General features: G+C 40.0%; 2 protein-coding genes across 7 annotated transcripts; both read left to right on the top strand.

Moving 5' to 3' along the window:
* The first annotated feature begins 385 nt into the window (after positions 1-385).
* Positions 386-2,172, top strand: si:dkey-148a17.6 (uncharacterized protein LOC108190685 homolog). The gene has a single exon (XM_040011988.1). The coding sequence runs from the start codon at positions 574-576 to the stop codon at positions 1,663-1,665; it is 1,092 nt and encodes a 363-aa protein (XP_039867922.1). The 5' UTR covers positions 386-573; the 3' UTR covers positions 1,666-2,172.
* A 2,413-nt stretch (positions 2,173-4,585) lies between these two features.
* On the top strand, positions 4,586-27,419 carry esrp2 (epithelial splicing regulatory protein 2). Of its 6 annotated transcripts, none has more exons than XM_040011985.1 (17): positions 4,988-5,352; positions 5,532-5,684; positions 6,151-6,279; positions 12,686-12,799; positions 13,329-13,443; positions 13,961-14,056; positions 15,024-15,078; positions 15,683-15,793; positions 16,371-16,503; positions 16,787-16,829; positions 18,859-19,160; positions 19,799-20,032; positions 20,365-20,563; positions 23,641-23,845; positions 24,009-24,204; positions 24,549-24,577; positions 25,160-25,260. In XM_040011985.1, the coding sequence occupies exons 1-16, from the start codon at positions 5,092-5,094 to the stop codon at positions 24,570-24,572; spliced, it is 2,370 nt and encodes a 789-aa protein (XP_039867919.1). In that variant the 5' UTR covers positions 4,988-5,091; the 3' UTR covers positions 24,573-24,577; positions 25,160-25,260. The 6 variants fall into 6 exon arrangements, with proteins under 6 accessions (XP_039867920.1, XP_039867917.1, XP_039867916.1 ...); XM_040011984.1 differs by lacking the exon at positions 24,549-24,577 and adding an exon at positions 25,957-26,071 and having other exon boundaries at positions 4,992-5,352; XM_040011983.1 differs by lacking the exons at positions 24,549-24,577; positions 25,160-25,260 and adding an exon at positions 25,957-27,419 and having other exon boundaries at positions 4,971-5,352; positions 15,686-15,793.
* The last annotated feature ends 196 nt before the right edge of the window (positions 27,420-27,615 follow it).

The raw sequence follows: 27,615 nt of genomic DNA, 5'->3' as shown, positions 1-27,615 counted from the left end.
CAGGGAAAATAAACAGAAGAAGAGCTTTTTGTTGCTTTGTGTGACTTTTAATCGAGTCATTTTCTATTTTAATCTTGTTTTCATCGTTGAGGTTTTAACAAAAAAAAAAGTAAGGTGTGGCATGTGAACTTTTTTCAGTTTCTGAATGTGAACTTTTGTTTTGGCCTATGATGTAGCAACAAAGCAGAACAAAAATCTAAGAACCACGGGGGTGGTAAAACAGAAACGTTTATCAAAGTTTCACAAGCTAAAGTAATTTTTGTGTGCAGAGTTGTTCCCTTGATACAACAAAGTCAATCATTTATTAATTATTCATCCATTTACAAATTAATATCATATCAGTTTGTTTAAAAGTATTTGATAAACACATTTCTACATTTTTTTTAAAAAAAACTAAACTGCAACCTGAAGTGATGGACTTCTGGCACATGCATGAGTCATCTCTGCTTAAAAAGCCCTGTTAGGAAACTCTTTTCCTGAGCTTTCCACACAGCTATAAAGGGGAAGTGATGACTTAGAGTAATCTGTTTTTCTTTTCATGCAGACACCACAGTCAGCACATCGACTTGCACCATGAACAACACATACCAGCTGTCTTCTCAAGAGGAAATGGCCCCTTCAGAGTTTGATGGTGGGACAGTGGTGGCGTGTGTGATCCTTGGTTTGTCCTTCCTGGCTGGAGCTCCTGGGAACCTGCTGGTGATCTGGACCATCCTGAGACATGTTAAAAAGCGCTCTCACACAGTGGTGATTATTCTACACCTGGCTGTTGCGGACCTGCTTGTCCTCATCACCCTGCCTCTGTGGATCTACTCTCTGGCCCACTCCTGGATATTTGGGGTGGTATCTTGCAAAGCCATGGTGTTCATGATCAACACGTGTATGTACAGCAGCGTTTTCCTCATCACCCTCATGAGCGTGGAGCGTTTTGTGGCTGTGCGATATCCCTTTGCTTCAGCTCACTGGAAGAGGAAACAAGCTCTAAATAAAGTACTGCTGGTTCTGTGGATTGCAGCACTCTTGTTCAGCATACCTGTCATCCCAACTCAGATTGTTGACAAAGATTCTGGTCAGGATAGCTGCCTGTACCGTGAATATACTTCTGTGACCCAGGAACTGGTGTGTGTCTTGTTAGAGACACTGGTTGGCTACATAATACCCTTCTCCATCCTTGTGATCTGCTATGGCTGCCTCTGCAGCCGGATTACTCGGATGACTCTCAAATCCAAACGCAAGTCCACCATCCTGATCGCCAGTGTCGTGGTTGCATTTGGCATTTGCTGGACACCTCATCACATAGGAAATATCCTCTCGCTGATCATCCTGGGAACTGAAAACTCCTACAAGGATGTAGCAGAACATTTGGAAAATGTGAGGGTCACTATGGTTTTTGTCACTGGAGCCATGGTCTTTATCAGCAGCACAGTTAACCCCATCCTCTACATGTTTGCAGCTCGCTCCTTCAGGAGCTCCCTCCGTGACACGGGCATCCAGAAGCTCTTCCGCCACATCTCGAGCACCTCCCCAGGTGAGGGAAACAGGGAGGTGTCCTATGTGTCCAAGAGACCCAACAATCAGACCAGCACCTCTCATGTGCTATCTGAGTCAAAAGATCAAATAGGTGTGTTGATGACAATGTGTGAAAACAATCCATCTGGGCAGTGAAATTGAACAATGTCTGTTTGGTCTGTGTAGATACTCCTGTGTACTCAGTATTCTTTTTCTGAATAAAATAAATGTTGAAACACTGATGTTTATTTGTATGAAATTGCAACAAAAAATAACAAGTATATCTGTGCTACACTTGCCTAACTTAATAAATTACCAATTTTGCATGTTTGTATTGTGAATATATTTATAGAAATGCTATAAGTTTTGTACTAAATGTCCATAATGACATGGGCCAAATAACCAATAAAAAATTCCTTATGTAAATAATGTCTCAGTTTTGTAAAATACAGTTTGTTTCAATTACTTTGTTGATTCCATCAAAGAGAAAATTAATAAATAAATTCAAACGGCCTGTAAGTGTGGGATTATGATTAGACAAAGCACAGTGGTTGTTATTTCCTGTTATTGCATCTTTCATTTATTTATTTATATGACCACAAGGAGAACTTCATCAGAGATCTGTCTGGCTGCTTTAATATAAGGATTTGAACATTTGTAACCTTTTTGCCTCATTCTGTAACATTTCTTATAAACTTTTTAATCTGATAATATTTTATAAAAGTGTTCTTTTTTCAGCCATGACAGATTAAAATTGACCTGACAGTCTACTTCAGACAATAGTCATGCTTTCAACTTCCTCTCGATGAGTAGATTGCCAAATGAAGACTAGCGTGTTTCCTTTGCTAAGCAGCAAAAAAGCGGAATCGTGCCCTGATGTTTGTCACATTTGCACATGTTGGGAGTGACAGAGTTCAACGTCCAGTTATTCACAGACATTTTTAAAGGCACACATATTAACAAATTAGTCGTGTTAGTTGTAGTATTTTACGTTTATCTGTCCCCACAGCTACACAGCAATAGTTTTGATTAATTTATCGGCCAGAAGATGGCAGTGGTTGCTCTGTACATTTGTACTTAAGGGGTGGCTGTTGTTCAAGAAGTAGGCCAGGTCACCTGCTAATCAGAAGGTTGGTGGTTTGAGCCCCGTCTGCTCCCGTTTGCATGCCAAATATCATTGGGCAAGATACTAACCCCAAGTTGCTCTCCAGATGGATGCTTTCTGATGCATCCATAAGTGTGTGAATGTTAGATATAGAGGACTTACATAGGCAAAAGCAAAGGAATGAGGTGCTTGTATGATTGGGTGAATGAGGCAAGTTGTATAAAAGCACGTTGAGTGCTCAGTTACAGTGTTCATGATATGAATCTGTTGTGAGAACAGGAACCAAGCTTTTCCATTCTTTCTCCACTTTAGAAATACACATCTGCAGAGTTTATTCATGATTTAGCCCCCACAAGTCTTAATCTCAGCCATATACAGTGAATTCTGTGAATTAAGTCACTTAGCTTGTAAAAACATCATATTTTGGCAAAGTCATTGTACAAACGCACCACAAAAACCTTCAATTATAGATGTGATTTCATTGTTTTAAGCCACACAGCTGGAAGAACTGCCATTCCAGTCTAATAATTTTCCTGTCTGTTTAAATATGAGATGAACAAGATCTGATGTGAGAGCATTCACATTTCACTTAATTGTTTGGGCATGAGTAAGTCAGAATTATTTTGAATATGACAGTGGAAAATTACAACGCTCAAAGGGTGTGACAAAACTGAGCTCACACTGGTAAGCATAGTTGACTTGCTTGACATTTTCTCACAGAATGAGGAAGCAACTTGTATATCATCATCAACAGTGTGGTATGTGCCTGCTGTTCCCATTGCCTTTCATAAGGCATATTACTGCATGCTTACCACATTTAAGTTAGGTTTTAAGTCTCTGCTATATAATAATATTGTGTAGTGTGAAGGTTTTTCCAAGAAAACCTGGCTTATACTAATAAAGCCGCATGAACAAGCAGGGTTTTTTTTGCTATTCTTTTAAGTCATACTTACCTTACAGGACAAGACTTGCCACCTGGTACATCAGAGCCGCCAATCTCTTCCAAAAAATGTACACAGAAGTGTCAAAGGTTTTAGCGCTGGCTTTCTGGAAGCTCACCCACTTTACAGCCTATGATAAAAGTTATGCCAAAGCACATTATTTAGGAGGATATTTGGAGTGTGAATGTGACATGTTGTCTTTCTCAACTTTTTCACCAGTTACACCTGCTGAAAGGAGTTAGCTTGTGACTTTACTCTCCGAGTCAGTCTACATGCATAAGCATGCCCTCAGTATGATGTAATGAGGATAAATGTTCTTTGCTGTTGTGTTGAAATATCATTATATGTCTCAGATTTCAGCGTTTTCCAGAGTGTCCCTTAAGTAATCGGACTGGTTTGGCTGGAAATAGTGATTCGACATGAGAAAGGAGACACAAGGAATTACTCTTGAGATAGGGGAGATTTATTTTGAGTGAATGGACATGAAAAGGCAAAAAGCCTTGCATTCAATGCAGTTTGTTGGCCCATAGCAGGCAGAACAGGGAGTGTCAGTAGCAACAAAACGTTGGATTTCTGGGAACTGGGCCAAAGACTGGTGAAAACTTCACTGCTATTTTGAAGTACCATATTTTCTGGCGACAAATACTTTCTATTGACAGGTACATGCAGCGTATAACAATACAGTGGGATTTTAGAGGGAAGAATATGGATCACAAGCTGGAAATGTAAAGTACAGTGCTAATTCCACTGTTCTTCCTTGTGGTAGAAGTTCCAGGATGTGTCCTTTTGTTTTGTTCTTAATTTTTCCATTTGCCCTTTATTCATCCCTGCATTTACTACTTTACCCAAAACTACATTACAATTAAGAAGCCTAGAGAAGCAATAAATCTTTCTTTTGCCTGAGGCAAATGCATGTTGTTCTGTACATAGATTTTTTTCTTGTGATCTCCATGTTTACAGGTTTTCATTCTGGAAGTGAAATAACATTATCTGAAGACAAGGAAGCAAACAGTGAAATGATAAGTGTGAATTTGTGCGCAGAAACACTTTCGTTGCATCAAAGTTCCACACTGGCATAAACATGTAGTGTCTGAACACCTTTTTAGAGAATAAACAGGCTGGAGTATTTTCTGTCACTGTGCCCACCGAATTACAGCTGGAGCAGAAGTCCCTAACTAACCCTAGTCACTTTTGAGATCAAGTTTGACATGGGTTAAAGCAAATGTCTGGACAAGATGTGATCCAAATGGCCCAACACCTGGCACATTAAGGGGTTGTTTTTAGATTATATTTTTTGCAAATTCAGGTAGCACAAAACTAATTTTAATGGAAATGCACAGAGTTTGTCCCGCAGTTCAGTTTCTCTTTAATGTGCCTTTATGTGCGTGTGTGATTCTGTTCACTTCTTTTCCACTATCACCGTGAGACAGCTGCAGGTTGCCCGGCGTGGTCTGCACAGCGTACGCATAAGCCTCATGGAGCGTCGCCCTCTTTTGACTTCCACATACTTCCGGATTTAACAGCACCAATAAGCCAATGAGATCACAACACTCACCTCAGCGTCCCGCCCTCACCTTTGCGAACCAGCCAATAGAAGACGCCCCCGGGGCTCCGCTCGAGCAAAGGCCTAGCCATACAGGTAACTCGGTGAAAAAAAATAGTAAGGCGAGGAAGAAAAAAAAAAAAAAAAACCTTCGGGCTTGTTATGGCTTTCGTGTGAAGGAAACACGGATTTCCACCCTTCTTTACCAGTTAAACCAGTATCTCTGGATAGAACACACTCAAGTACTGCAACAGGTAGAGTCTCTGACCGCAAAGTCTTCCGTGGCTCCTCTGAAAATAATCTCCCCCTTTTTTTCTTTCTCTCTCCGTTTATCTCAATTGAGTTTCCAGCTCTTTTGTTCGCTCTTCTTATCACTTGGAAAAGGTGAACCCTCGTGTTATTTTTTTTATTTTAATCTTTGCTTTAATTGTAGTTTTTACCCTTGTGGTCCCTGATGGCTTCGCACAGTGATACTCTGGTGGTGTTCTTTGGGGCAACAGCTGGTGAAAATGGGGGTAAACTGGGTTCGGATGAGAGGGAAATAATTCTCTTGGTGTGGCAAATTGTGGATCTACATGAGAAAAAGGTACGGACCTTTCTGACCCCTTCGTTCGTTGTACGGTTTCTTATGTATTCAGAGTGTTTGTGGCATAGAGTCTACCTGTAGAGTCTGACATTTAAATCAACATGGTGTGCTCTCTGAAACCGTGTGGAGCCCGCTTGTCTTGTTATGCTAGCTAACGCTACTACTGCCCGTCGTTAGCGCACCTTTTTAACAGGTGTGCGACCAAATTTGAAAAAAGAGAAAGCAGACAAAAATGGAGGGCAAACACACCTTTTTGGTTTAATATGTCAGCTTCTCGATGTAAACGACGCTTTGTTGACAATTGAGTGCTTTTTTTTTTTTTTGCGACTGCATTGTCAATTCTGTTTTGTTTGTTTTTAAACAATTCATTTCCTGTATGTGGGGGACCTTTAATTTGCTATAAGTTAGCATATTTTTTGTCATCAAACTGTATTCCTACGCCATGAAACGCTAAATGCTTTCACAGGTCGGGAAGCTTCATAAATGTTTTGTCAAGCCGGACACCTTGGAGCTGACAGACCAGTGTAAAGAGGAGACTGGGCTGACTGTGGACGACATCGTCAAAGCTGAGCCACTGGACAAAGTTCTGCAACAGGTTAGTCTCACCGGTCTTTTCAGGTGCATTGGGAAACTTGAAGTGATGCATACGGGTATGAAAACCACAGCAGCTGCTCATTTTGTGGGAAACCCAGAAGCTTATTAAACCCACAAAACTTTCTTCTGGCAGGTTTTTGCCTAGAGCGTGATGCGATATGACAAGCCTGACTGGGTATTAAGCTGTAAGCTAGAGTAAGAGTGTCAAATTTCCCACATGATCTTTTTGTTTTTTAAAAGTGGTGTTCCACCTGGTTGAGATGTGTCATTGGTTTAGCCCTGACAGTGAAACTCTGCTGATGGCTTGCAGGAGCTCAAGAGCTATGATGGGGCAGAGCCTCAGGCGTCTGGAGATGAGGAGGAGTCGCAGGTCTAGTCTTGCCCTGGCCTCATGTATGCTGTAGACATCTGGAAAGCAGAGTGTTTACCTGGGACCGCACCTCTGTTTTAGGCAGCAGCACAGACAGAAGGGTGGAAGCTTTCAGGTTGTGGGCTTCATCTTTAGCACCTGGTTACAACACTTCTTTATGACCAAGATGTAATTTTTCCTCCCTTGGTCCCCACTGTCTGGAGGTATATGTTGGCAAAAGTGCTTATGTTGCCAAACATGTTTTTTCCAACCACCCTTGAAAGGAGTGTGTATTTACACTGCATGCAGTATTCCTGCCCCTCCAGTAGTAGTACTTTAAAAACCTCTCATTATCACGGTGAAGCAATATGTTGGTGTTAATGTTTGTGCTGTTGTGGTCTGATTGCAGGTCTGTTTGGGTTTTAGCGTTCTTGTTTTTATTGCTTATTTAATTCCTTCTGAAATTTTGAAGCAGTGACGCTCCTGGGATTATTATACCCAGCGTGTAACATTCCACAGTTTTCATTTACATGCTGATGTACATTCAGGTCGCCCAAGACCTCAGCTTCAGCTACTCCAGCTTAGATTGTGTGCTGAACCTTCAAATATTAACCCAAGCAATCAGTTTGGTCTTTTCATACCTTTGTCTCACTGGTTGCGTTCTCTCTCTGCTCGTCACTCAGAGATAAGTGTTACCCTTGTTGATAGGGGGAAGAGAAGAAAACTGACATTTTTTCAGATATACAGTCTAGAAGCTGTTTGGCTCATGTTTAAAATTTAGAAGTGATGTCCTACTCCAACTTATAAGAATTGAGGGAAACGAGCAGTTGCCTTTTTGTTTTCTTTTCCTTTTTTTTTAAAGTGGTGGGCTTATTGTATTGACCTGTGTGGTCAGAGCACCCAAGGACATGTGCTGCATTTCTTTTGTGAAAGATTGATCAAGGTAGAGAAGCCTGGAGAGATTAGCAGGGACTGTTTAAAACTTTGCTCCCATACATTTTGGTGCAATCTGCAAAACACTGTCAAAACTTCTATTTCTATCAGTCACTGTGTGTTAATTTTCCTACACAGAACAGACTGATATGTTTTGCATGATGCTTTACCATTGCATACAAAAAGCAGCACAGTTTAAAAAAAAAAAAAAAAAAAAAAAAACCCCACAGGATATACTGTACATCGTTCTATTTCAAGGTGTAGACTAGATATAAGCATATATAGGCATTTTTCAACCCTATGTTTGCAGCTCAGCAAAATTATTTTAACCTCTATGTGGTTGGTGAGCTTTCAGTTTCCAGCAGTGCAAGTGCACTGGGTATAGAAACTTGTCACACTTGTCTTTTTTTTCCTTCTTTTTTTTTTTTTTTTGATACCAAACAAATGTACCAGGCTGCTGTCAGAACAGGTTTGTTTGGAGCACGATAGTCCAAAAATATGTGTAGGTCACTGTAGCTGTAACACTTTTTACAGTATAGTTTGCATATCACACCTGCAGGCCACTCATGTTTTTCAGAATAAATTTGTATTTAGCTGTAACGAAGCTATTTCTGACTGTGAGGGTGTGGGTTTGTTCAGCTTGCAACACAACGTGTAGCGTGTTTATGAAAAATGTCATGTGATGTGAGACTGTATCTACATTACTGTGAAGCTGAAATATCACATTCGTATGCAGTCACGGCATATAGAAATGTTTCACCTGTTTCAGAAATGTATCCAGTAATCCAAGTTAATAACATTTGGTTCTCACTTACAAAGGCAGCCAAGTTGTGACATGCTTCTTATGATGAATCGCACGAAAGTCTCGCACACAACCAGGATTTGAATATTTCAGCAAAAAGCCTTGTAAAGATGACAGATTTGTGCTAACACAAATAGTTATGCCAATTCATCATCACAGCTCTGTTACTTCTGCTGGGTGTGTCTAAATCAAACATGCCGTTAATTAGTATGTGAAAGGAAGACTGTTTATTACAACAACTGCAGAAGGAAGATATTGAATATATTTGGATCCACTGCAGATCCTACAGTGAGTTTTCAGTCTTCACAGTGCAAGAACAAATAGAATTTATGCTTCTTATTATGTTATGCGCCCTCACGGCGTGCACTGATTTGGGAAGCCTGGTTTTGAACCCTTAAATTTTTGTTGGTGGCCATATTTGAACAAGACAATATAAAGCTAAGTTCAGCCAATACAAGCAAACTTGATTAGCAAGGCATTACATGTTGCAAATATAGGTACTATATTTGTGTGAAGTAACAGATTTTTATTAAAATATTAACATTTCAGCCACCTATACTAGAGGCAAACTTCTAGGACGGGCTTTACCGCACACAAAGCCTACTTGACATCTTAACTTCAGCAAAAATTGCATTAAAATGTTCCAAAAGGCAACAACACGCAAACAGAGTCAAGAAGTCAAGTTTTGTGACTCGATTTAGCTGAGGTGAGGCCGGTCACTGACAGTATTTACCTTTCAGACCAAGTGGTCATGCTGTTAATAATTAATGTTTTAACCATTTTACAAATTAAACAGGTGAGGTATATAAAAATTCAAGGGAAACTGGCCATAAAGTTTAAAATCAAATGTTTAAAGTTGGGCTTTATCTGTTTATTTATTCATTTCAAGTATTATTTCAGTTTTTCTATTTTATGTGTAATATGACAAAGTCTAAGCTGACAGGGGGAAGAAAATATAATAAAACGATGCAGCACAAATAGAAAAGCACAATGTGTTTCCAGCTGCTGCACCTGTAAGAAACAACAAAAGGAGGAAAAACACATACCTGGAACATAGAACACAAAAAATGCAAAGTTGGGCATTTTAACAGAAGTTAAAGACACTGATTTGCCTTCAGGGCAAGCCTTAAGTGGCCATTTAGGGGAATTACACAAATTCGTGTGACGCTACTGCCTTGGCTTCATTTTCCAGCGAGCTGCCGAACAAATTGTGCTCTTGTAGCTAGTAGAGCTCATAGTAGGGCGATCACTTGTGAAGGAGGGCAAACTAGCTTACTGTTGTAAAACATTTCCCCTGTGATTTTTGGCCTATAGTTGCAAACAGTGTGAAGACCATGTCACATGTTCGGTGGTGTAAGCGTGTTGAAAGTTTCCCAAAGATATTGCTCGGACACTCCCAGCCGCTCTTATCAGAGGTTGTTTCAGTCACCACCACCTTACCTCACCTCTACATACAAACAGTCCAGCTACAGTAGAGCGCAAACTCTGATAGGACTATGTTCAAAGGCCACTTCCTCCCACTTATCCATGAAAAGTGCTTTCAGAGGAGAGTGAGACGCAAAGTTGCACCATTAATGTGCAAAACTAAACTAAAAGTAAACTTTTACTTTTAAAAAACTACTTGTGAAAAAACATTTTAGCTGAAAAATTAAAAAAGTCGTTCAGAGCCTGAGAAGGTCTTTGAAGGTCATTCATTGAGACTTTGTATGTTCAGAAGACTGAGTCATCAAAAGCGAACTCTAAAATTAAAAACTAAATTAAAACCAAGCATTTGACTGAGCAAATGAAAACTCAAGAGAAATGAGCAAAGCCATTCTGGAAACTGAAACTGAGCTAAAATTAAAAACAAAAAGTCAAAACAAAATAAAAATGAAAGCAATTAGAAATCGCAAAACTATAACGTGTGCAACTTCAAACAAATATTTTTGGTTCATTCAAACAAAGATAAATCTGCAGATTATAAAGGGGCATCACCAAACCGCAACTGTGATATGGGTGATCACATCAGGATGGTAATGAACAGCCATTTTTGACAGGTTTGCTAGTGAGGAATAATGATCACTGAATTAACAGCGTTGTTAATTCAGAACTGGAGCGTGCTGCAGGCAGAATAAACACCAACAGTCCTGAGAAGAAAAAGACTTTAGCTAAATATTAAAAATAAAACCAGATTAATCTAGAAGCACTGGCCCTTTTTCAGTGGTCACTTTATGAGTTTGGCTCTTGTCTGTGATATCACTGTTTGATTAATTTTCTGTTCTTCATGTTTGCTCTTTTTAAACGTGGATTTTGACACTGTGGAGAAAGAGAGGGTGTGTCTCTACATCCTCTATAGCTTTTCTCTCAGTAATCCGGCTTTAGACAAACGCAAAGGTGGAGCTGCATGAATGGCTGTGAGCAAATATTAGTGCTGTTATCGCTGTACACATGAAATAGAAACTAATTTTAAGTCCATACATATTGCACTAAGCTGATCTCTATAACTTTTTGTCTTTATCTTTTTTTTTTTTTTTAAATAAGTATACATAAACTGAATCACTCACACACACCTGAAGTAAAAAGTAACTTGCAAAAATGATGCTTTGCATCTTTGGGGGAGTTCAGCGGTCGTGGATTTAAGTTGCATAACTGTCTTTTCCTTTTGCATTTGCAGCCTATTTTGAGTGTAATGATTAATGCATTGACTGAAGAGGTTTTTCATCTTGATGAACAATGAATAGTAGAGTTACTTTTCATGTGATTTGCATATCGCCTGTAAACCACTATCTTTAAAACAACTCTGGGAATGGTTACGTAAATTGTTTGTGTATTTTTTTTTTTTTTTTGCTAATTAGGTTGTGTATTTGTTTCATTCATAGCTGAGCATGTGGTTTCATGTTGCAATGACTCATTTATTAAAAACCCTTACATGTTTCTGTCCATCTGTCCTAAAACCCCTCTAATCTAACCCCGAAGCATTTCTTTCCTTGTTAGTAGATGCTGCCAAATAGCCCCCATATTTCTCCTTGACTTTTAAGAAGCAGGTCCCAACGTGCTCTTGACTGTCTAAAGGTTTGTCGTACAAACCCAGTGGCCACCAGAAACTAGTCGGTCACTGAGATCCAGGTGGTCTAACTGGTATGGTTCAAAGATGATTTTGAGTGTTCTGGGTTTTCTTGACTGAGAAGATAAGAAATTACTTGTTTATTTGTTAATGCTACTCTCCAATATGTGTTCTGTTTTGCTTATGGTGATATTATCTAGAGCTACAGGTCCCTGAAAGTTGGTTGGAGTCTGTTTGTCAAGTTTGCACATGAGTTAAAGCAGGGGTCCTGAGAAAACTTGACATTATGTTGACATTGTACCTATTTTGCAAGCTGCAAAGCCACAAACTGCTTTTAGAGAGGACAAATTAGTAAGGAAGAAGTTTATTTTTCTCAAGTTTTCTTTCCAAATTATTTTCCACAAGTATCCTAACTTTAAGAAGCCTAATGCTACCAACAGCAGCTTGCTATAAATCAAATGCTGTGTCAACAATAAGTGAACTCCCAGCTTTATGAAGCAGCATGAAATGGTGGGAAGCCAAAGAAAGTTTGAAACATTTAAATGTTTTTCTCATACTATGGTGGCCAAAACGGTATGAAAATGTGATGGAAAATTTGATTGCAACTATTATGCAAGTGATTTGTTTTTCTGTACAAGAGGTATCCTTCATTGGCAGTTAACTGCTGCCAATACAGGTTGACAAAATACAAGGAAGGGGGCTCAATAAATGTTGTAGTTACAAATAAGCATGGCTATGTGGGAGGTGATGGTATTTGGGACTGGGTGGCGAGGCCATCAGTGTTTATGCAAAGTGGAGACCAGCAGGTTTGACTTGTATGGGTTGGGATTTTAACTCATCTGGCTGCTACTGTACAAAGAGAAAACTGTGGTGCTGGTGATCAGTGCTGTAATAATTCCTCCCTTGTGTCTGCACCCTCCCTCACTGGGCAAACACTGAAACCTGTTAGACGAGTGTCGCTTGTAATGAGAAGGAGACAAATGTCAAACACAACACCACCTTCACTTTTCTGTCTTTAGATCTCAAGTACACTAACAGATTCTCATTTGTACACCGTAGGTGACGCAAGCGGAGTGATTATAAGTCCCACTTTATTTTGGATTACTTCCCATTAGCTTTTCTTCTCTCTTGCTCTTTAAAATATACTTTTAGGCAATTTAAATATGGTGCCATTTCAATCACAGTTCTGCTTTTTTTTTTTTTTTTTTTTTGTGAAGGATAAAAATACTCCAGTCAGTCTTAAAGTGGCCTTTCTCCTTCCTCTCTCTGTATCTGTGCAGTTCCAGCAGTCAGTGTCATCAGAAGTAAAATGCCTTGGCAGGACCACATACACACTTTGTGTGGACAGTCCCCTTGTCATTCGTCAGGCCCTCCACCCAGAAGCTTCCAAAAAGGTGATTATTTCACTCCATTGTTCCATAAACTGGAGACACATAGAGAGTAAAATATAAAAATATAGGATTTTAGAAATATTTCCAGTATTTTTTTAAATATTTGAAACAAGTCTTATGAATCATGACTCAATAGTAGAAAATACTGGCTTTGTAGAATCAATGTTTCATATGTTTGTTTGTTTTATTATTTTATATATATAAAAAATAATTTTGCTCTACCCATATTTCCACAACAATAAACAAACTAGATTTTTCCCTTTGATTACTTCAGTTCAGTTTTATTATAGTTTGTAATAAATTGGTAATACGAAATCAGTGCATACCTAACTAATTATAGCCATTTGACTTACATTTACCTCCTATTCAGTAGCACAGTGTGATGCTAGTGTGCACATACCCTCTCCATCCAAATTCTCTCCTCTTCAGCTGCTTGTTTATTAGCATCCTGCTGTATCCAGTTTCCATATCAGATTTCCAAACCCTCATTTTGCTGCACTAAGTAACTTTCTTTTTGTTTGTTCCTATCCAGAATCTGGTCCTACCTGAATGTTTCTTTTCATTTGTGGATGTGAGAAAGGAGTTTCACAAATGCTGCCCAAATGCTGGCCCTGCGCAGAAGCTCACACTCACCTCAATGTTGGAATGTATCCTTTGCTAGCCTGTCGTGGCTCAAGAGTTGGCAGTTCGTCTTGCAATCGGAAGGTTGCCGATTCGAGCCCTGGCTCGGACAGTCTCAGTCGTTGTGTCCTTGGGCAAGACACTTCACCCGTTGCCTACTGGTGGTGGTCAGAGGGCCCCGTGGCGCCAGTGTCCGGCAGCCTCGTCTCTATCAGTGCGCCCCAGGGCAGCTGTGGCTACAATGTAGCTTGCCATCACCAAGACTGTGTGTGTGTGAATGGGTTAATGAATGTAGTGTAAAGCGCTTTGGGGTCCTTAGGGACTAAGTAAAGCGCTATACAAATACAGGCCATTTATCATTTACCATGTCCACTGAAATAGGACATTTTATAATCCTAAACAATCCTGAAAAATAACAGTCGTAATAACAGAGTGTTTATATTTTTCTGAAATACTATATAATAGTTTAGCAAGTAAAAGGTAGTAAAATATCAACATGTAGTCAGAATAAAAACTGGGATGCGGCCTTAACTCTGTGTGCAGATGTTGGTCTCCCTGCTGTGTCAGAGGAGTCGATAGGGGTGAGGGAGGTGAGGAGCATGGTGCAGCTGACGCTCTGCATACTGGCTGAGCCCCACAGTAAGTAATGACAGGCCTTCTATCTCAAGTAACCTCACACTGAACAAGATGCTTAATACCTAGTAGCTGAAACTAAATTAGGCACAGAAAGAAGACAAACTGACCGATAGGGAGAGCAGTGAAGTGATCAAGGAGACCGTACTTTGTGTTAACACACTATGACTACCTTTGATATAATCAGAACTGTGTCTTTGCATTAGCCCACAACAGGAAGAATATGGAAACTGGAAGCCCTCATGTTTATACAACAAACATTTAACCATGTTAATGTACATAGTGGAATTTTGTCATTTAATTTCTAACACTGAAATTACACACTAGCTAAATAGTCAAAGGAGAATGCTGCAGTTAAGGTTTTAACATACTTTTTTTTTTCTTCACATGGTTACTGATTTTATCCACGTGAACATACAGGTTCATATTCATACGATCACATGTTCAAAAAATAAAAATGGCCATACTGACTGAAGAAAAATAACTTTAAATGCAGAAATAATCGCGTCATCTGAGCTAAAGATGTTATGACGAGTGAGCCTCTGTTCTTTTCTTTGAATTATCCCAACTACTAAACATACACCACACATGGGGAAGAAAGTAAAAGAGTGACTGTGATAGTTGGTTAATGATTAAACCGTGCCTTGATTATATTATTTCTATTTAAGGAACAAGTACTACTATTTTTTTTTTTTTTTTTTTATTTATTTTTTTTATTGTAACCCACTGTCAAAATGCGTGTTACAAAGTAGCACTTGTTTGTCAAAAGTTTTGTACATACAAGTAAAGTGAGGCAACATATGTAACAATGAGCCAGAGCGCTCCGACTCTATCACTGTTATCACAGCCAAGTGTGTTTCTGGGTATTACAAGTTTGTGTTGTGCTCCTCTCTACATGAGAGGGAGCATTGGACGTGCGTAAGCCAAAAACACATCCCATAATATAATGCTGTTTTGCTTTTGCTTTTTTTAGATCACAAATTCTCCTGTGTTGAAACAGTGAACTACAAGTTTGACTCAGGCACATGGTATGTATCGACCTTCAACACAAATATTATCTCAGTCCATCTCTATGTAGTTTCTTGCCACACCTGCAGCCAGGCAGTGCTGTTTAGTCTGACAACCCCCCTCGACCACATTCGGGTCTCAGACCTCTCCGGCTCTTAGCATTGATTACAGCAACAAGGAAACCACAAGTGTGTTATTAAACCTGTCCAACTTTGCCATCAAGTGCTTACCAGGATATCTTATAGCAGAGCACCAAATCCTGCTGTTCTCAGAAAACCAAAAGCCTCTCACCTCGACAACCTTCTGACATTTAATCATGGGAGTGTGTTACTGTGTTTAGCACTTACTCTGAGTGGCCTCTTGTCTACTCGATCTGTTTAAACGCAACAAGAATCAAGGTTTTTCTGTTTGTTTTCCCTAAATCCCAGTCATTTCCAACAAGGCTTTGAATATTCTGCACACATTATATTATATATATATATATATATATATATATATATATATATATATATATATATATATATATATATATATATATATATATATATATATATATATATATATATATATAAACTATTAATAGTTTTATTTATTTAAATTTTCCCCACATGGTGTTTGGTGCAGCAGTAAGACTGAGCCGGTGGACAGTGAGGCTGTGATCAGAGCACGAGGGCTTCCATGGCAGTCCTCAGACCAAGACATTGCTCGCTTCTTTAAAGGCCTCAACATCGCCAAGTACGTTGGATTTTGTGCTCATCTATCAAAATGTCTTTTGAGCCTTTAACATGTTAGTCACAGAATTTGTCAACGTTTGCAGTTAGGGGAACTTTATTCTGTTACTCTTTCCTTTTAAAGTACTTTCCAGATTATGAAATGCTATTAAAGCCCAATGGAAACCTGACCTTGTTGAAACAATTGCTGTGTCCAAGTACAGCCTAATCTTTCCTAGTCATCTTTTTAACATCCACTGCTACACTGTTAAAATGATTTCTAGAAATATTTCTGTTATTATGCTTTTTCTGTCTGAGAGTCTGACATGCTATGCCTTCACAATATACTGGCAGCAGCCAATCTGTTCACACAGAGCTAAAAGACTGGAGGCATAACAGATGTTATATTAACTGCCAGATTACAAAATGCTAGTTTTGCTGAATTAATGACTTTGTCAGGCTTTGTTAGAGTTTTTGATGGCGATGACATGAAAAGACAGTCACCGTGGTAGAAATTTAAGATGGAGAAGATTTTGTTTGAGAACCCAGCAGATATAGGTAATTGTCCCTTGCATTCATTTATCGGTGCCCTTGTGTTTCAGGGGTGGTGTGGCGCTGTGTCTTAATGCTCAGGGCAGGAGGAATGGCGAGGCCTTAGTTCGCTTCATCAACTCTGAACACCGAGACCTGGCATTGGAGCGCCACAAACACCACATGGGCAGCCGCTACATTGAGGTGAGGTTCTCTCAGTTCAATTGTGGCTCCATGGTGTAGTTTTTTGGGGGGGAATTTAAAAATAATAATAATAATCTGCTTAGAGTCCTCTTTTGATGTCATTAAGAAGTCAAGCTGAATGTGAGATTTAATCAAATTAATACCATCAGTTTTATGAAGGAGTTTTGTGACGTGATTTTTCTTCTTTCCTTGCTTAAAAGTTGGGTGTTTGACGTGCCTATTTGATTTTTGCCTGAAATCGTAGTCACATATTCATATTAAGTTTTCATCTCGTGTTTTTCAGGTCTACAAGGCCACAGGAGAGGAATTCGTCAAGATTGCTGGAGGTCAGATTTCAGGGTTTTTTCTCTTTCTTTTTCTCCTCTCACCTGACCATGATTACATGGTCATACTGAAAGACTTTCTCAGTGTGAGGTAGCATTTTGTTTCATGGCTTTCCTGCACTTTTGAAAAAAGGAAGAAAAAAAAAAAAAAAACACCCTCTCGCATCTGTAAAAGTTCACCACTTTGCTCTCTTAAAAGAAGGGATCTCCTCTGTGCTCTAACTCTCCTGTTACCTGTGTGTTTGCCTCATCCCAGTGGCTCCCTTATCTCAGACTAATGAAAGGCGCTTTGTGAGGTGTATCCCCCACAGCCCCCATCCCTTACTAATCTCCCCTTCCCTAGGCCAACCCCTCTGAGGCCACTTGGAAAGAAATTTTATTCTGGGCTAACAGCAGTTCACCTGTTCTGTTCAGTTTAGCCTCCGGCTCCATTCCCCCTGAGGGAAAGAGGGCTGTCGCCCAGTAAAAGGACCAACTCTGTGCTAACACAAAAGGGGTGTGAAGAGACAAAGGCATGGCCCCGGGGCCTGAGAGGAAGCCAGTAGTAACACAAGGGTAGAGATAGCAGTCAAAAGAAGCACAGCCGCTTGCAGCAGAGAACTTACACTGGCTGCTTGTTAGACCCTGGACTTTAGTCAGTGGGTTAAGAATCAATACATATCGATAGCACAGTGAACTTTAAGCAAACAGTGGAGAAGCAGACACAATGCATGATAAATGAAAGCAGTAAACAGATGTGTAGATTAAATTGTTTCATTGTTTTGGATGTAAAGCTTGAAATTGAAAGATCTAACATTTTTCCATCCTCTGCAAAAATACCTTTAGGCTGTCGATCTGAGTTTACTGAGTAAAGGTAGAAGAAACAGGGTCAATAAAGAAGAAATATTAAAGCCATTGAACCAAAAATTATATTAACCTGACCACATATCATATAAAATTAATATCTGGAGAGGAGTCATTTAAATTCTTGATCTGATTAGTTGTGAAGTTTCTTTTTTTTCTATGTACTTTTGTACTTTCTGCATTTGTTACTGTGCATTTTATAAATCTTATTGTTATAATGTAATGCATAATGCAATTAAACATACATTATCCATTATGCCAGAAGGAATTATTTGCAAATTTTATAATTGACTTTGTGGTGGAACAAGACCATTTGTGTCTGTAAACCTTCTCTTTAAAGGCTGATCCAAGTAAATATAGCCTCTTTTTGCTGTTTTTGTCTCACACCCAAACTGATCTTGCCTGGAAGCACACCAAATGAGGGACACAATTTACAGAAACTGTAAACCAAAGAGAAAAATTTAACTTGGTTAAGTTAAATGTGCCCGTGGGCAACGCTGGTCACAAATGTCAGGCTGGGCAGCCTCCTCAACAATTAACTTCATTTAATAAGAAGTATGTAATTGTAACCTCATCTGTTTATCTTGAATGATCTTTTATTAACCAGTATCACAATTTCAAGCAGCTTAAGAGTTGTTCCTTAATATTTGCTGTTTTCTCCAGTTTTGAATTAGATTTAAATTCTCAACATTAAATGGGTAACCATAAAATTTAAGACGCACATTCATATCCCTCTTACAATAAAATGTGACAGCTTAAGTTTCTTTAGAAGTCACTTTACAAATTATACATGGCTGCAAAATACAGGCATTTCTAGCATTTCTTTCAGCTTCATTTCTCTTAGCCAAGCTTGCCCCAAAGGTTTACATGTCAAACCCTGATTCCATAGGGTTTGACATGTATATGGATCTATACAACCAGAAGAATCACAGTCACACTTCCTGTCCCTTGGTTGCATTGTTACTGAGTCAAAAGCCTGATTTATGACTCAGCTTTGTTGTTCCTAACTTGTGGACTGATCAACTATGACAAATGCAAATACTCCATATAACAAGATTTACTTTCAGGGTGGCTGTTAAAAGTAACTTAGTCAGCAGAGAGTGAATAGGACTTTTTGAGAATTACAAAGTGATTTTTGGAGGCCCTATGGTGTAGCGAGCTTTATCCTTTCTGTCCTCTGTGACTCTAGGTACATCTAATGAGGTGGCCCAGTTCCTGTCCAAGGAGAATCAAGTGATTATCCGTATGCGGGGATTACCATTCACTGCCACACCACAGGACGTGTTGGCCTTCCTTGGTCCTGAGAGCCCAGTTACAGATGGCACCGAGGGTCTGCTGTTTGTTAAGTACCCAGATGGGCGACCCACTGGTGACGCCTTTGTGCTCTTTTCCTGTGAAGAGTATGCCCAGAATGCGCTGAAGAAACACAAACAGATCCTCGGGAAGCGTTATATCGAGCTGTTTCGGAGCACTGCAGCAGAGGTGCAACAGGTACATTCTTCCAGTTGTGTGGCCTGAAAATTTTTCTAGCTGTAGTTTTTGATGTAACAAAAAGACAACATATAACTGTTTGCGCTTAGATTCTCGTTGTAATGCAAGAAAAACAACATGTGTTATTCCAAAAAAAAAAAAGAAGAAGAAAGTTTCCCGTGCAAGATACTTATTAGATGGGTTTGTGTTGTGTAATACACTTTCAATTGATTCTTTAGTGCTCTCAGAATAGCCCAAGAAAGTCGTTTTTGTGCAAGTGTGCGAGAAAGTGATGACAGTCACCATGGCCTGAGGTCCACAGCAGCTGTTTCCTCGGGTTTCCAAATAAATGGTGTTATGGCAACATAGAGAAGTGAGAAAACATAGTATCCAGAGTGCGAGGTATTAATAAATCAGACAATACTGGAGTTTGTGCAATACTATAGATGACAAAATCATTTGTGCAATGTGTGTGTGTGTATGTATATATATATATATATATATTTTTTTTTTTTTAGTCACCATGACACTCGGTTACTGTTTATGTATTTGTTGTACTTTTTTTTTTAATGCTTCTTGCATATGCAGTCAAGATTCATTCATTTATTTATTTATTTATTTATTTATTTATTTATTTTGTATGTGTCTGTGCTTTCCAGGTTCTGAACCGCTACATGTCCACACCTCTGATCTCCACACTGCCCCCTTCGCCAATCATGCCTGTCCCAGTCCTCACAACACCTCCGTTCCTTCCAGCAGCCAGCAGCACTCGCGACTGCGTACGCCTCCGTGGTCTGCCCTACACTGCTGGCATTGAAGATATCCTGGAGTTCATGGGAGAGCACACTGTTGACATCAAACCCCACGGAGTCCACATGGTCCTCAACCAACAGGTCAGCCTATTGGAAAGTCATGGGCCCAGGCGTACTTGTAATATTAAAGCTCTATATCTTAATACTGTCTTTAAAAATAACAGCCATACAGCATTTTCACTTACATCTTCATCGTAAATCTCTAAAAATGAGAAAAAGTTTTGTAAATGTTACCAAAATAAAACAAAGTAAAAAAAATAAATAAATAAAAAATTGGGAGGGGCAATATTTGCAAGTCCAGAACAGCTCAATGTACTGTTAAAATTATTTTCCCCACAGATTTACTTACACTTCACACAAACACACATTCATTCAGTCATTTGTTAATTGGATTTCTACCCCTGTCTGTGCAGGGACGGCCCTCTGGTGATGCCTTCATCCAGATGAAGTCACCTGACAAGGCATTTATGGTAGCCCAAAAGTGCCATAAAAAAACAATGAAGGACCGGTATGTGGAGGTCTTCCAGTGCTCCACAGAGGAAATGAGCATTGTCCTGATGGGAGGAACTCTGAACCGCAGCGGCCTCTCCCCACCCCCCTGCAAGCTTCCCTGTAAGTCAGAAACGCCAAATAAGGTCCACATAAGCAAGAGTTGCAGTAACATTTGATTGATGATGATGATGATGATAATAATAATAATAATAATAATAATAATAATAATAATAATAATATCTGAAAACCATGCTACCGTGTTGGAAATTCTGCTTAATCTTTTCTGGTTCCAGCACTTCTCCACCAGATTAAAACATGCCAACACTGAATAGAAAGGCCAGTCTTGTACAAGGATTAAAGTCTCCCTAAGAATGAGCTGTAATAACACTGAATTTCTTTTTTTCCCCCCCAATAACACAGAATTTCATCATCTTTAAGTCACACTTTATCAACATCTTAGCTTCAGCTGTACTTTGTTTAGTGGTGAGCATGTTAAATAGTGGTTAGTGAAAAGGTGCCTGTATTTGTGTTCAATCAGACTCTTGACGTCTGTAAACAAAACAAAGCCATAGGTCATATTCAAATGAAAGGTGAGGCCAGTGTGCAAGCGCCTTAAATCTGCATTCTTTTTAATGGGCAGCATAGGCGGAGTGCTCTGATTGCAAAAAGGTGCCCGGTTGTATAGAAGTCTATGGATAAACGGAGCTCATTTCCTTTGCTGCACACTTTCCTGATTCCTTTATAGACTCTGTTGCTAGTTTCAGGTCATAAACCACAAGGTTCATTTTGAAAATTATAGACATTATTAGCCATAAATGAGGACATTCAGAGTATGGCTAACAACTTGTCAATCACAGGTCATTCATGCGGGGTCTTCGACAGTGTTGGGTGTAGTTCGTTCCAAAGCAAGTCTTCACTGTAATCACCTTACATTTTTCAGTAAGGCACTGCACTAAATTCAACACTCACATTAGAGCAGGGCGATGTGACCAAAAATATTTATCACGGTATACATTTGAAAATTTGCGATAACGATGTAACTGACGATATAATTGACACTAGACAAAATGCTTTACAACTCCACAACTTTGATAGGGTTTTTTGCACTAATAATGTATTTTCACTTAAACAAGCAGCTGTTTTTTATGTGCATTAAAGTTATATAAAAATTTAACAGCGCAAATGCAAATTCCTTGCTGACAGTGGCATTTCCAGTGGAAATTGGCCGACATATCCTCAGCATAACCATGTATAATATCCACAAAACCTAAAAAGAGGTTATAAACACACACACACGCACACACACAATACGGTAATATTATGTTGAAGCACAGTACGTATCACTCCGCGAGGCTCCTGACTATGGTAGCCGTAATGCTCCGACAATCCATCAAGCGGTGGGCTTCGTAGCTTAGCAAAGTTGTACTGAAACATTTGACTGATCTTCGAGCGCCGTGTACCACATAAAATCGTTTCGAGGTCAGTAAACACAACCAGAATTCATAAATAAGGCACACGGGATTATAAGGGGCACTGTCGATTTTCAGAAAAATCAAAGGATTGATTTTAAGTGTGCCGTATTTTACAAACAACACTGTAATAACGACAGCCCGCTAGCATGCTCTACCAAAAATAGTGCTTTGTTGTGTATCTGACGGACGAAAGCTAAACCAGTTCCACACCACTGAAGTTGCAGCATTTTTACAAACCAGTTCTGGTTCATCTGTTTCATTTAACGATCCGCTTTCGCTCTTCTCATTCTGCGCCACCGCCATGTGCGTATGTAAACAAAGGCACTACGCATGCGCGTTTTACCCATATTCTATCGCGATATTTCATTTTCCTATCGTTGCCCAAAATTACACCGGTATTACCGTGAACGGTATGATATAATCCAGCCCTAACTCACATTACAGTTACAGTTATGCTGCTACTTGCATTACAAAGGTTCTTAAGTTATTGGAACACACGCTTATATACAACAACAGTTCTTTGCAAGCATCTGCACAGACAACACCAGAACCCAGTGCTTTACAACACTGCATCTGACACTTTACATTGTGTTTGGTAATGTAATGATGGATGTAGCTCCTTGTCTTTGGAAACCCGTTCCACGAAGCTCTCTACACACTACACTTCTGCTGGCCACATGACGATTGGAGGTAGCGACTGACACTGCAGAAAGTTGGTGACCTCTGCTCACTATGAGCCTCACCATCCGCTGACCCCAGTCTTTGATTTTACATGGCCTACCGTTTTCTTGGCTCAGTGGCTGTCGTTCCCAGTCACTTCCACTTTAACAGTTGACTTTGGAATATTTAGTAGTGTTGAAATTTCCCAGCTGGACTTGTTGCACAGGTAGCATCCCATCACGGTGCCATGCTGGAATTCACTGATATAATGTAGCTGCTACTAGAGGTTATTTTGTTTTGTTTTTTTTAATTATCAAATGTTGACACTTTGTGTTAAATTTGCTAAATACCTACTTAATAAAGGTTGTTTTGCTTTTTCGCCTATATCTTAACTAGAATTAAGAATTGGGGTAATATCTTTTTGAACATAATTTTACTCAAACTGACCCCAAAAATGCTGCCAGAAGATCAGCAGTGCTGGTACCATGTTGCCTGACTAACACTGGAACTGCCCACAGCTTCGCACACGTAGTGGCTGTTTGTCTGTAAATAGATCTGTGCCGTCATTTGTGCGTGTTTACACTGCACCATGAAGGACACTGCGAGCTACGTAAATAAATTCTGATGGGTCTATAGGGGGCTTTCAAGTCGTTTTTTCTGGCCTAGATCTTATTTTTATAGTTATAGTTTTAGTTTTTAGTTTTATAGTTGGGTTATAATCAATGCATCCCTACATGTTTGACTACCTTAAAGGTGCAGTATGTGAAATGCTCTACTCAAAAAGGCCATTGTTTCCTTTTTGTGTGCAGCAGCTGCTCTACATTTGTTTCTTAGTCTGATTTATTTTACCTTTCAGAGCCGTTTGAACGCTGACATCTAACACAATTTTGCAGTCCTAAGTTTGTCAACCGTAGGAATGTGTTGTGACATGTTTATGACAGCTTCTGCAGTTTATCCAGAGACAGTCGTGCAGCATGCTCAGTTGATTCATATACTTCACAGCACTTTACTTGTGGCGGACTGTACACACACCTTACACATGCATACCTCTGTCTCTTTCTGTAGGTCTGTCTCCCCCCACTGCCTATGCTGCATTCCCCACTCCACCTGCCATTCTCTCTGAAGCTGCCCTCTACCAGCCTCCCCTACTTGCGGCTCCCAGACCTCCTCAGACCACCGCACACAGCCCTGCTCACACTCTGGCGTACTACCCCCCTCAGCCACATCTTTATATGAACATGAACATGAACTACACTGCCTATTACCCCAGGTAAGTACATTGTTATCTAAAGCACATGTCGAATGAGGCAAACTGATAAAGGTCAAAGGTTAAACTGCAGCATCACAGGCTGGCAGAAGAATACAACTGTGAGGTGGCAATTTTAGTATTCATCATAACTTTGCTTTTCCACTTATTCCCATTTGCTCTCCAGCCCTCCAGTGTCTCCCTCCACAGTTGGCTACTTTGCAGCTTCACCCGCAGTGGCAGCAGCAGTTGCAGCTCAGCCCCACCATGCTGCAGCTGCCGCCTCTCCTGTATTACCCCAGCATGGTGCCCTGGTCAGGATGCAGGGTCTGCCCTACAATACTGGAGTCAAGGACATCCTCAGCTTTTTCCAGGGATACCAGGTCAGTACATGGAACTCTGAAATGAAAGCATGTTTTAATTCACAGGAAATGTGGAGCCATATACTTGAAAAGCTTTCTGTCTTGTATTTGGATGTATCAAGCTTTTGAGATAACGCCTTGAATAGTGACAGGATAATTGTTGTCAGTTTCTTGCAATAATTTGGTAGTTACTCTTCCCACAGTGGGGGAGTGCCACATGAAAGTTTCTAACTGTTGAACCACTCGGCACATTTACTTCTGTGTTTTTATTGCAAAATTACACTATAGTACTACTCAATTAAAGGGACATGTGTGCACTTGTGCTCTTCCCCCTCCTGTTTGCTTCCCGTGTCTAATGCCGCCAGTCCAAGTTAGGTGGAGTCCCCTGAAGCAGGTATGAACACTGATAGGTGTGGCATCAGACATTTCCCAAGATGGGGAGGGAGAGGGGTGGGGTCTGAAGTGTCATAGGGTGGTTGTTGTTGCTGCTGTTGTTGTTGTTGGGGCAAAAATCTGCGGTCTGCTTTTGGTTTTCATGGTTCATGTGTTTTATAAATCTGTGCAAATATCAGGTTCAGAAAAATAAACTTGTTTTGAGTTGCACACTCAAGATTGTTGGAAGTAGCAGAGGTGTGTGCGTGTGTGTGCGTGTGTGTGTGTCTGACTGTTGGCTGAACCATTGCAATTGTATCCCTGTTGGAGTGTGTTTTTCTGGCTACAATAGCTACTCTCACACTGGTCCTGGGTGAGAAAACTATTCCCATACCAACACTGGTATCCTTTACCACACACTCCCCTCACTAAACACTCTGTAGTTAAAATGACACCTACTCAGGTGTGTGTGTGTGTGTGTTTTGTTTTTCCTCCTTCAAATAACATGTAACATATTTTTCCCAAAACTGTGTACTGCCATGTGTGAAACAATGTGGAGGGCTCCCACCCTGACTGTGTGTCCGTCATTATGCTGTATCTGTAGTACGCCCCTGACGAGTACAGCGGCATGGTTCAGATGAGCGAACAGGCCAGGAGTCTGATTCAGCCCAAAGAATGGCTCTGTCTTTAGGGACTCGCCCCAAGGTAAGAAGAGCCTCCGGACTAGAGAAGCGGAGTGGAGGGAGAGTGCATGTCCTAGACTTGACTAACATCTTTATGTTTTGGCCGTCGCACGACATCAGATACAAATGGCTACTAGCTTTAAAATTGTCAACAAGTACTTCCAAGACAGTATTTAGACTTTGAATCACTGATGTATAAATTGCAGTAGGAGCTGATCATGATTCTGCACTGTCAAGTGATCCAGCCTATTTCATGATGTCAATCATTACTTTTGGCTGTATTCACAAAAGAAAATGTTATGACTGTCTCCCTTTGTAATGCTGTGACATGTGATTGATAAAAGGCTTCATGGATTGTTGCTGCTGTCACTGCTGTTGTGATCAGTGGATTGATACATACCTGCATGCCTGAAGGAATGCAAGCTCTTTTGTTGCATTGAGCGGATTTTGGTGCAGGATCCGAATGCATGCAAACTAACCAATGATTGTGTTGCATCTAAACCTGCCTTGTGGGTTTCAGGTCTCTGAGAACAGCATGTGCTCTGCTTCTCTCTTCAAACTTTTGGTTGCTTTCTGACTGGACCGGTTTGATGAGATGGTCTTTTCCCAGTGCATTATTCCTCCTCTGCTTTGTGGGCTCCCCCTGGTGTTTTCATGCTCCAGTTACATTAAAAATACACTTACTGACTTCATCACTTTTTTTATTTTCCCCCTGCAGCTTCAGCCAGACGCCGTTCTCATCTTGTATAACTTCAGTGGGCAATGCAGCGGCGAGGCCTTGATCACCTTCCCCAGTGAGGAGATCGCCAGGCGGGCTGTAGCCGAGCGCTCCAACCACCCCTTCTATGGGCAGCAGGTCCACTTGGCCTTCTGTAACTGACCACTAGCCCTCCATCTCCTTCCACCTCGCTCAATTTAGCATCCCACCAAGGAGCACTCTCCTGCAAACACCTCTTCAACCTCCGGTTATTCCGATACTGTCAAACAGCTATTGCTCCTCTCATTTTTCCACGATCTGCTTTTCACACCTGACACTACTGGTCCTGGCACTCCTGAAGCTGCTGTTGGAATTTGAGCATCTACTTGCGCTCAGATTTTCAGGTTCATGTCACTTTGTGGATGTCATGTATAGCATTTCTATGTGTTTGCACCAACTGTAATAGCTGGTTGTGGAGAAGAGAGAGTAAGGAGTGTGGACAGATCATATCAGTGTCTCTACAAACCTAAATGTGGATGATTATTTAAATGCACACTGCATGTGTTCCCCATAAAACTGTACAGATGTTCATCCTGGAATGCTTGAGGCTGTAAAAAACCAAACAAATACAAAAACAACCAACTTCTACACACAGTCATTTATGTATATTTCTAAATTTTCACTTTGCAGCAGTGTGGGATTTCCTGTGTGTTCGCTCTGTGCAAGCACAGCTGCGTGCATGCGTAGGCTTTTGTTTATTATCTGGTGGCCTGCAGCAGTGTATTTGTAACACTGAAAAGAGAAAAAGCCATAAAGTGTGACTTAGACTACTGAAAGAGAGTATAACTGTACACTTGTACTTGTAAACTGTCATGAATTAATTTGACATAACTTTGAGCTTCAGGGACTACTAGTTTATACACAGCTGTGCAAGAGGAGCAACTAATGCACAACTTCTGTTTTCTATAAAAAAAAAACAAAAAACACTTATGTACAACATACTGTCATCCTATTTAGACTTTTTCCAAGCACTACAGATTTCTTTTTGCTTCAGTCAGACTTGAAGAACTGAGTGTCTTTAACAGAGTAGCACATAAAATAATTATATTTTTATTAATGTCATTTCTTTACAAAAACTAAGATTTTGTTGTCAAATGAACATGCGTTTCCTAAAGTTGTTTATAATTAGCTACTGTATGTCTTTTGTTCTTGTCTCCAGAATATTTATGTCTGTCTGTAGCATGCTTTAATTCCTATCAGAGTACTGTGTAAAGCTGCATGAGTTTTTCCTGTGGCAGGCCCTCTGACAGCTCACTTAGTTTTTCACCTTTACTGCGCCTACATCACCCAGAGTGCAATACTGGCCCAAAAGAGGCTAGGGCAACCTCTGGTGGCAGAGGAGATATTTCTTTTTGTAGCAAGTTTGAGACTTGCCTGAATTTAGATCTATGTATAGACTGTAAAGAATAAAGTGTTGACAATGATCTGTGTTAGTAGTTCTTATTTAGAGACAAATGCAAAAAACTGATTTCTAGTAACTTCTACTCCTGGTGTTTGTTTTGGGGTTTTTTGTTTTGTTTTTTTTCTCAAAATGCTGATGAGTGATGCATTTCAACCTCTCAACATATTTTAGGCTACTATCAACCCACCTAGAGGCATTTGGATTATCACTTAAAGTAA

Source organism: Simochromis diagramma, unplaced genomic scaffold (genome assembly GCF_900408965.1).
Source record: "Simochromis diagramma unplaced genomic scaffold, fSimDia1.1 OVJJ01000603.1, whole genome shotgun sequence".
Lineage (NCBI taxonomy): Eukaryota > Metazoa > Chordata > Actinopteri > Cichliformes > Cichlidae > Simochromis > Simochromis diagramma.
This window is presented reverse-complemented; position numbering and strand designations above follow the sequence as displayed.

What these genes read in the sequence shown, in the direction of transcription:
- si:dkey-148a17.6 (XM_040011988.1), top strand. Translation starts at nt 574, where the DNA reads ATGAACAACACATACCAGCTGTCTTCTCAAGAGGAAATGGCCCCTTCA.
- esrp2 (XM_040011982.1), top strand. Translation starts at nt 5,092, where the DNA reads ATGAGATCACAACACTCACCTCAGCGTCCCGCCCTCACCTTTGCGAAC. An exon ending in ACCCAGAAGCTTCCAAAAAG is followed by an intron (nt 12,800 to 13,328) that starts GTGATTATTTCA and finishes GTTCCTATCCAG; the next exon opens with AATCTGGTCCTACCTGAATG. An exon ending in AAGTTTGACTCAGGCACATG is followed by an intron (nt 15,079 to 15,682) that starts GTATGTATCGAC and finishes TGTTTGGTGCAG; the next exon opens with CAGTAAGACTGAGCCGGTGG.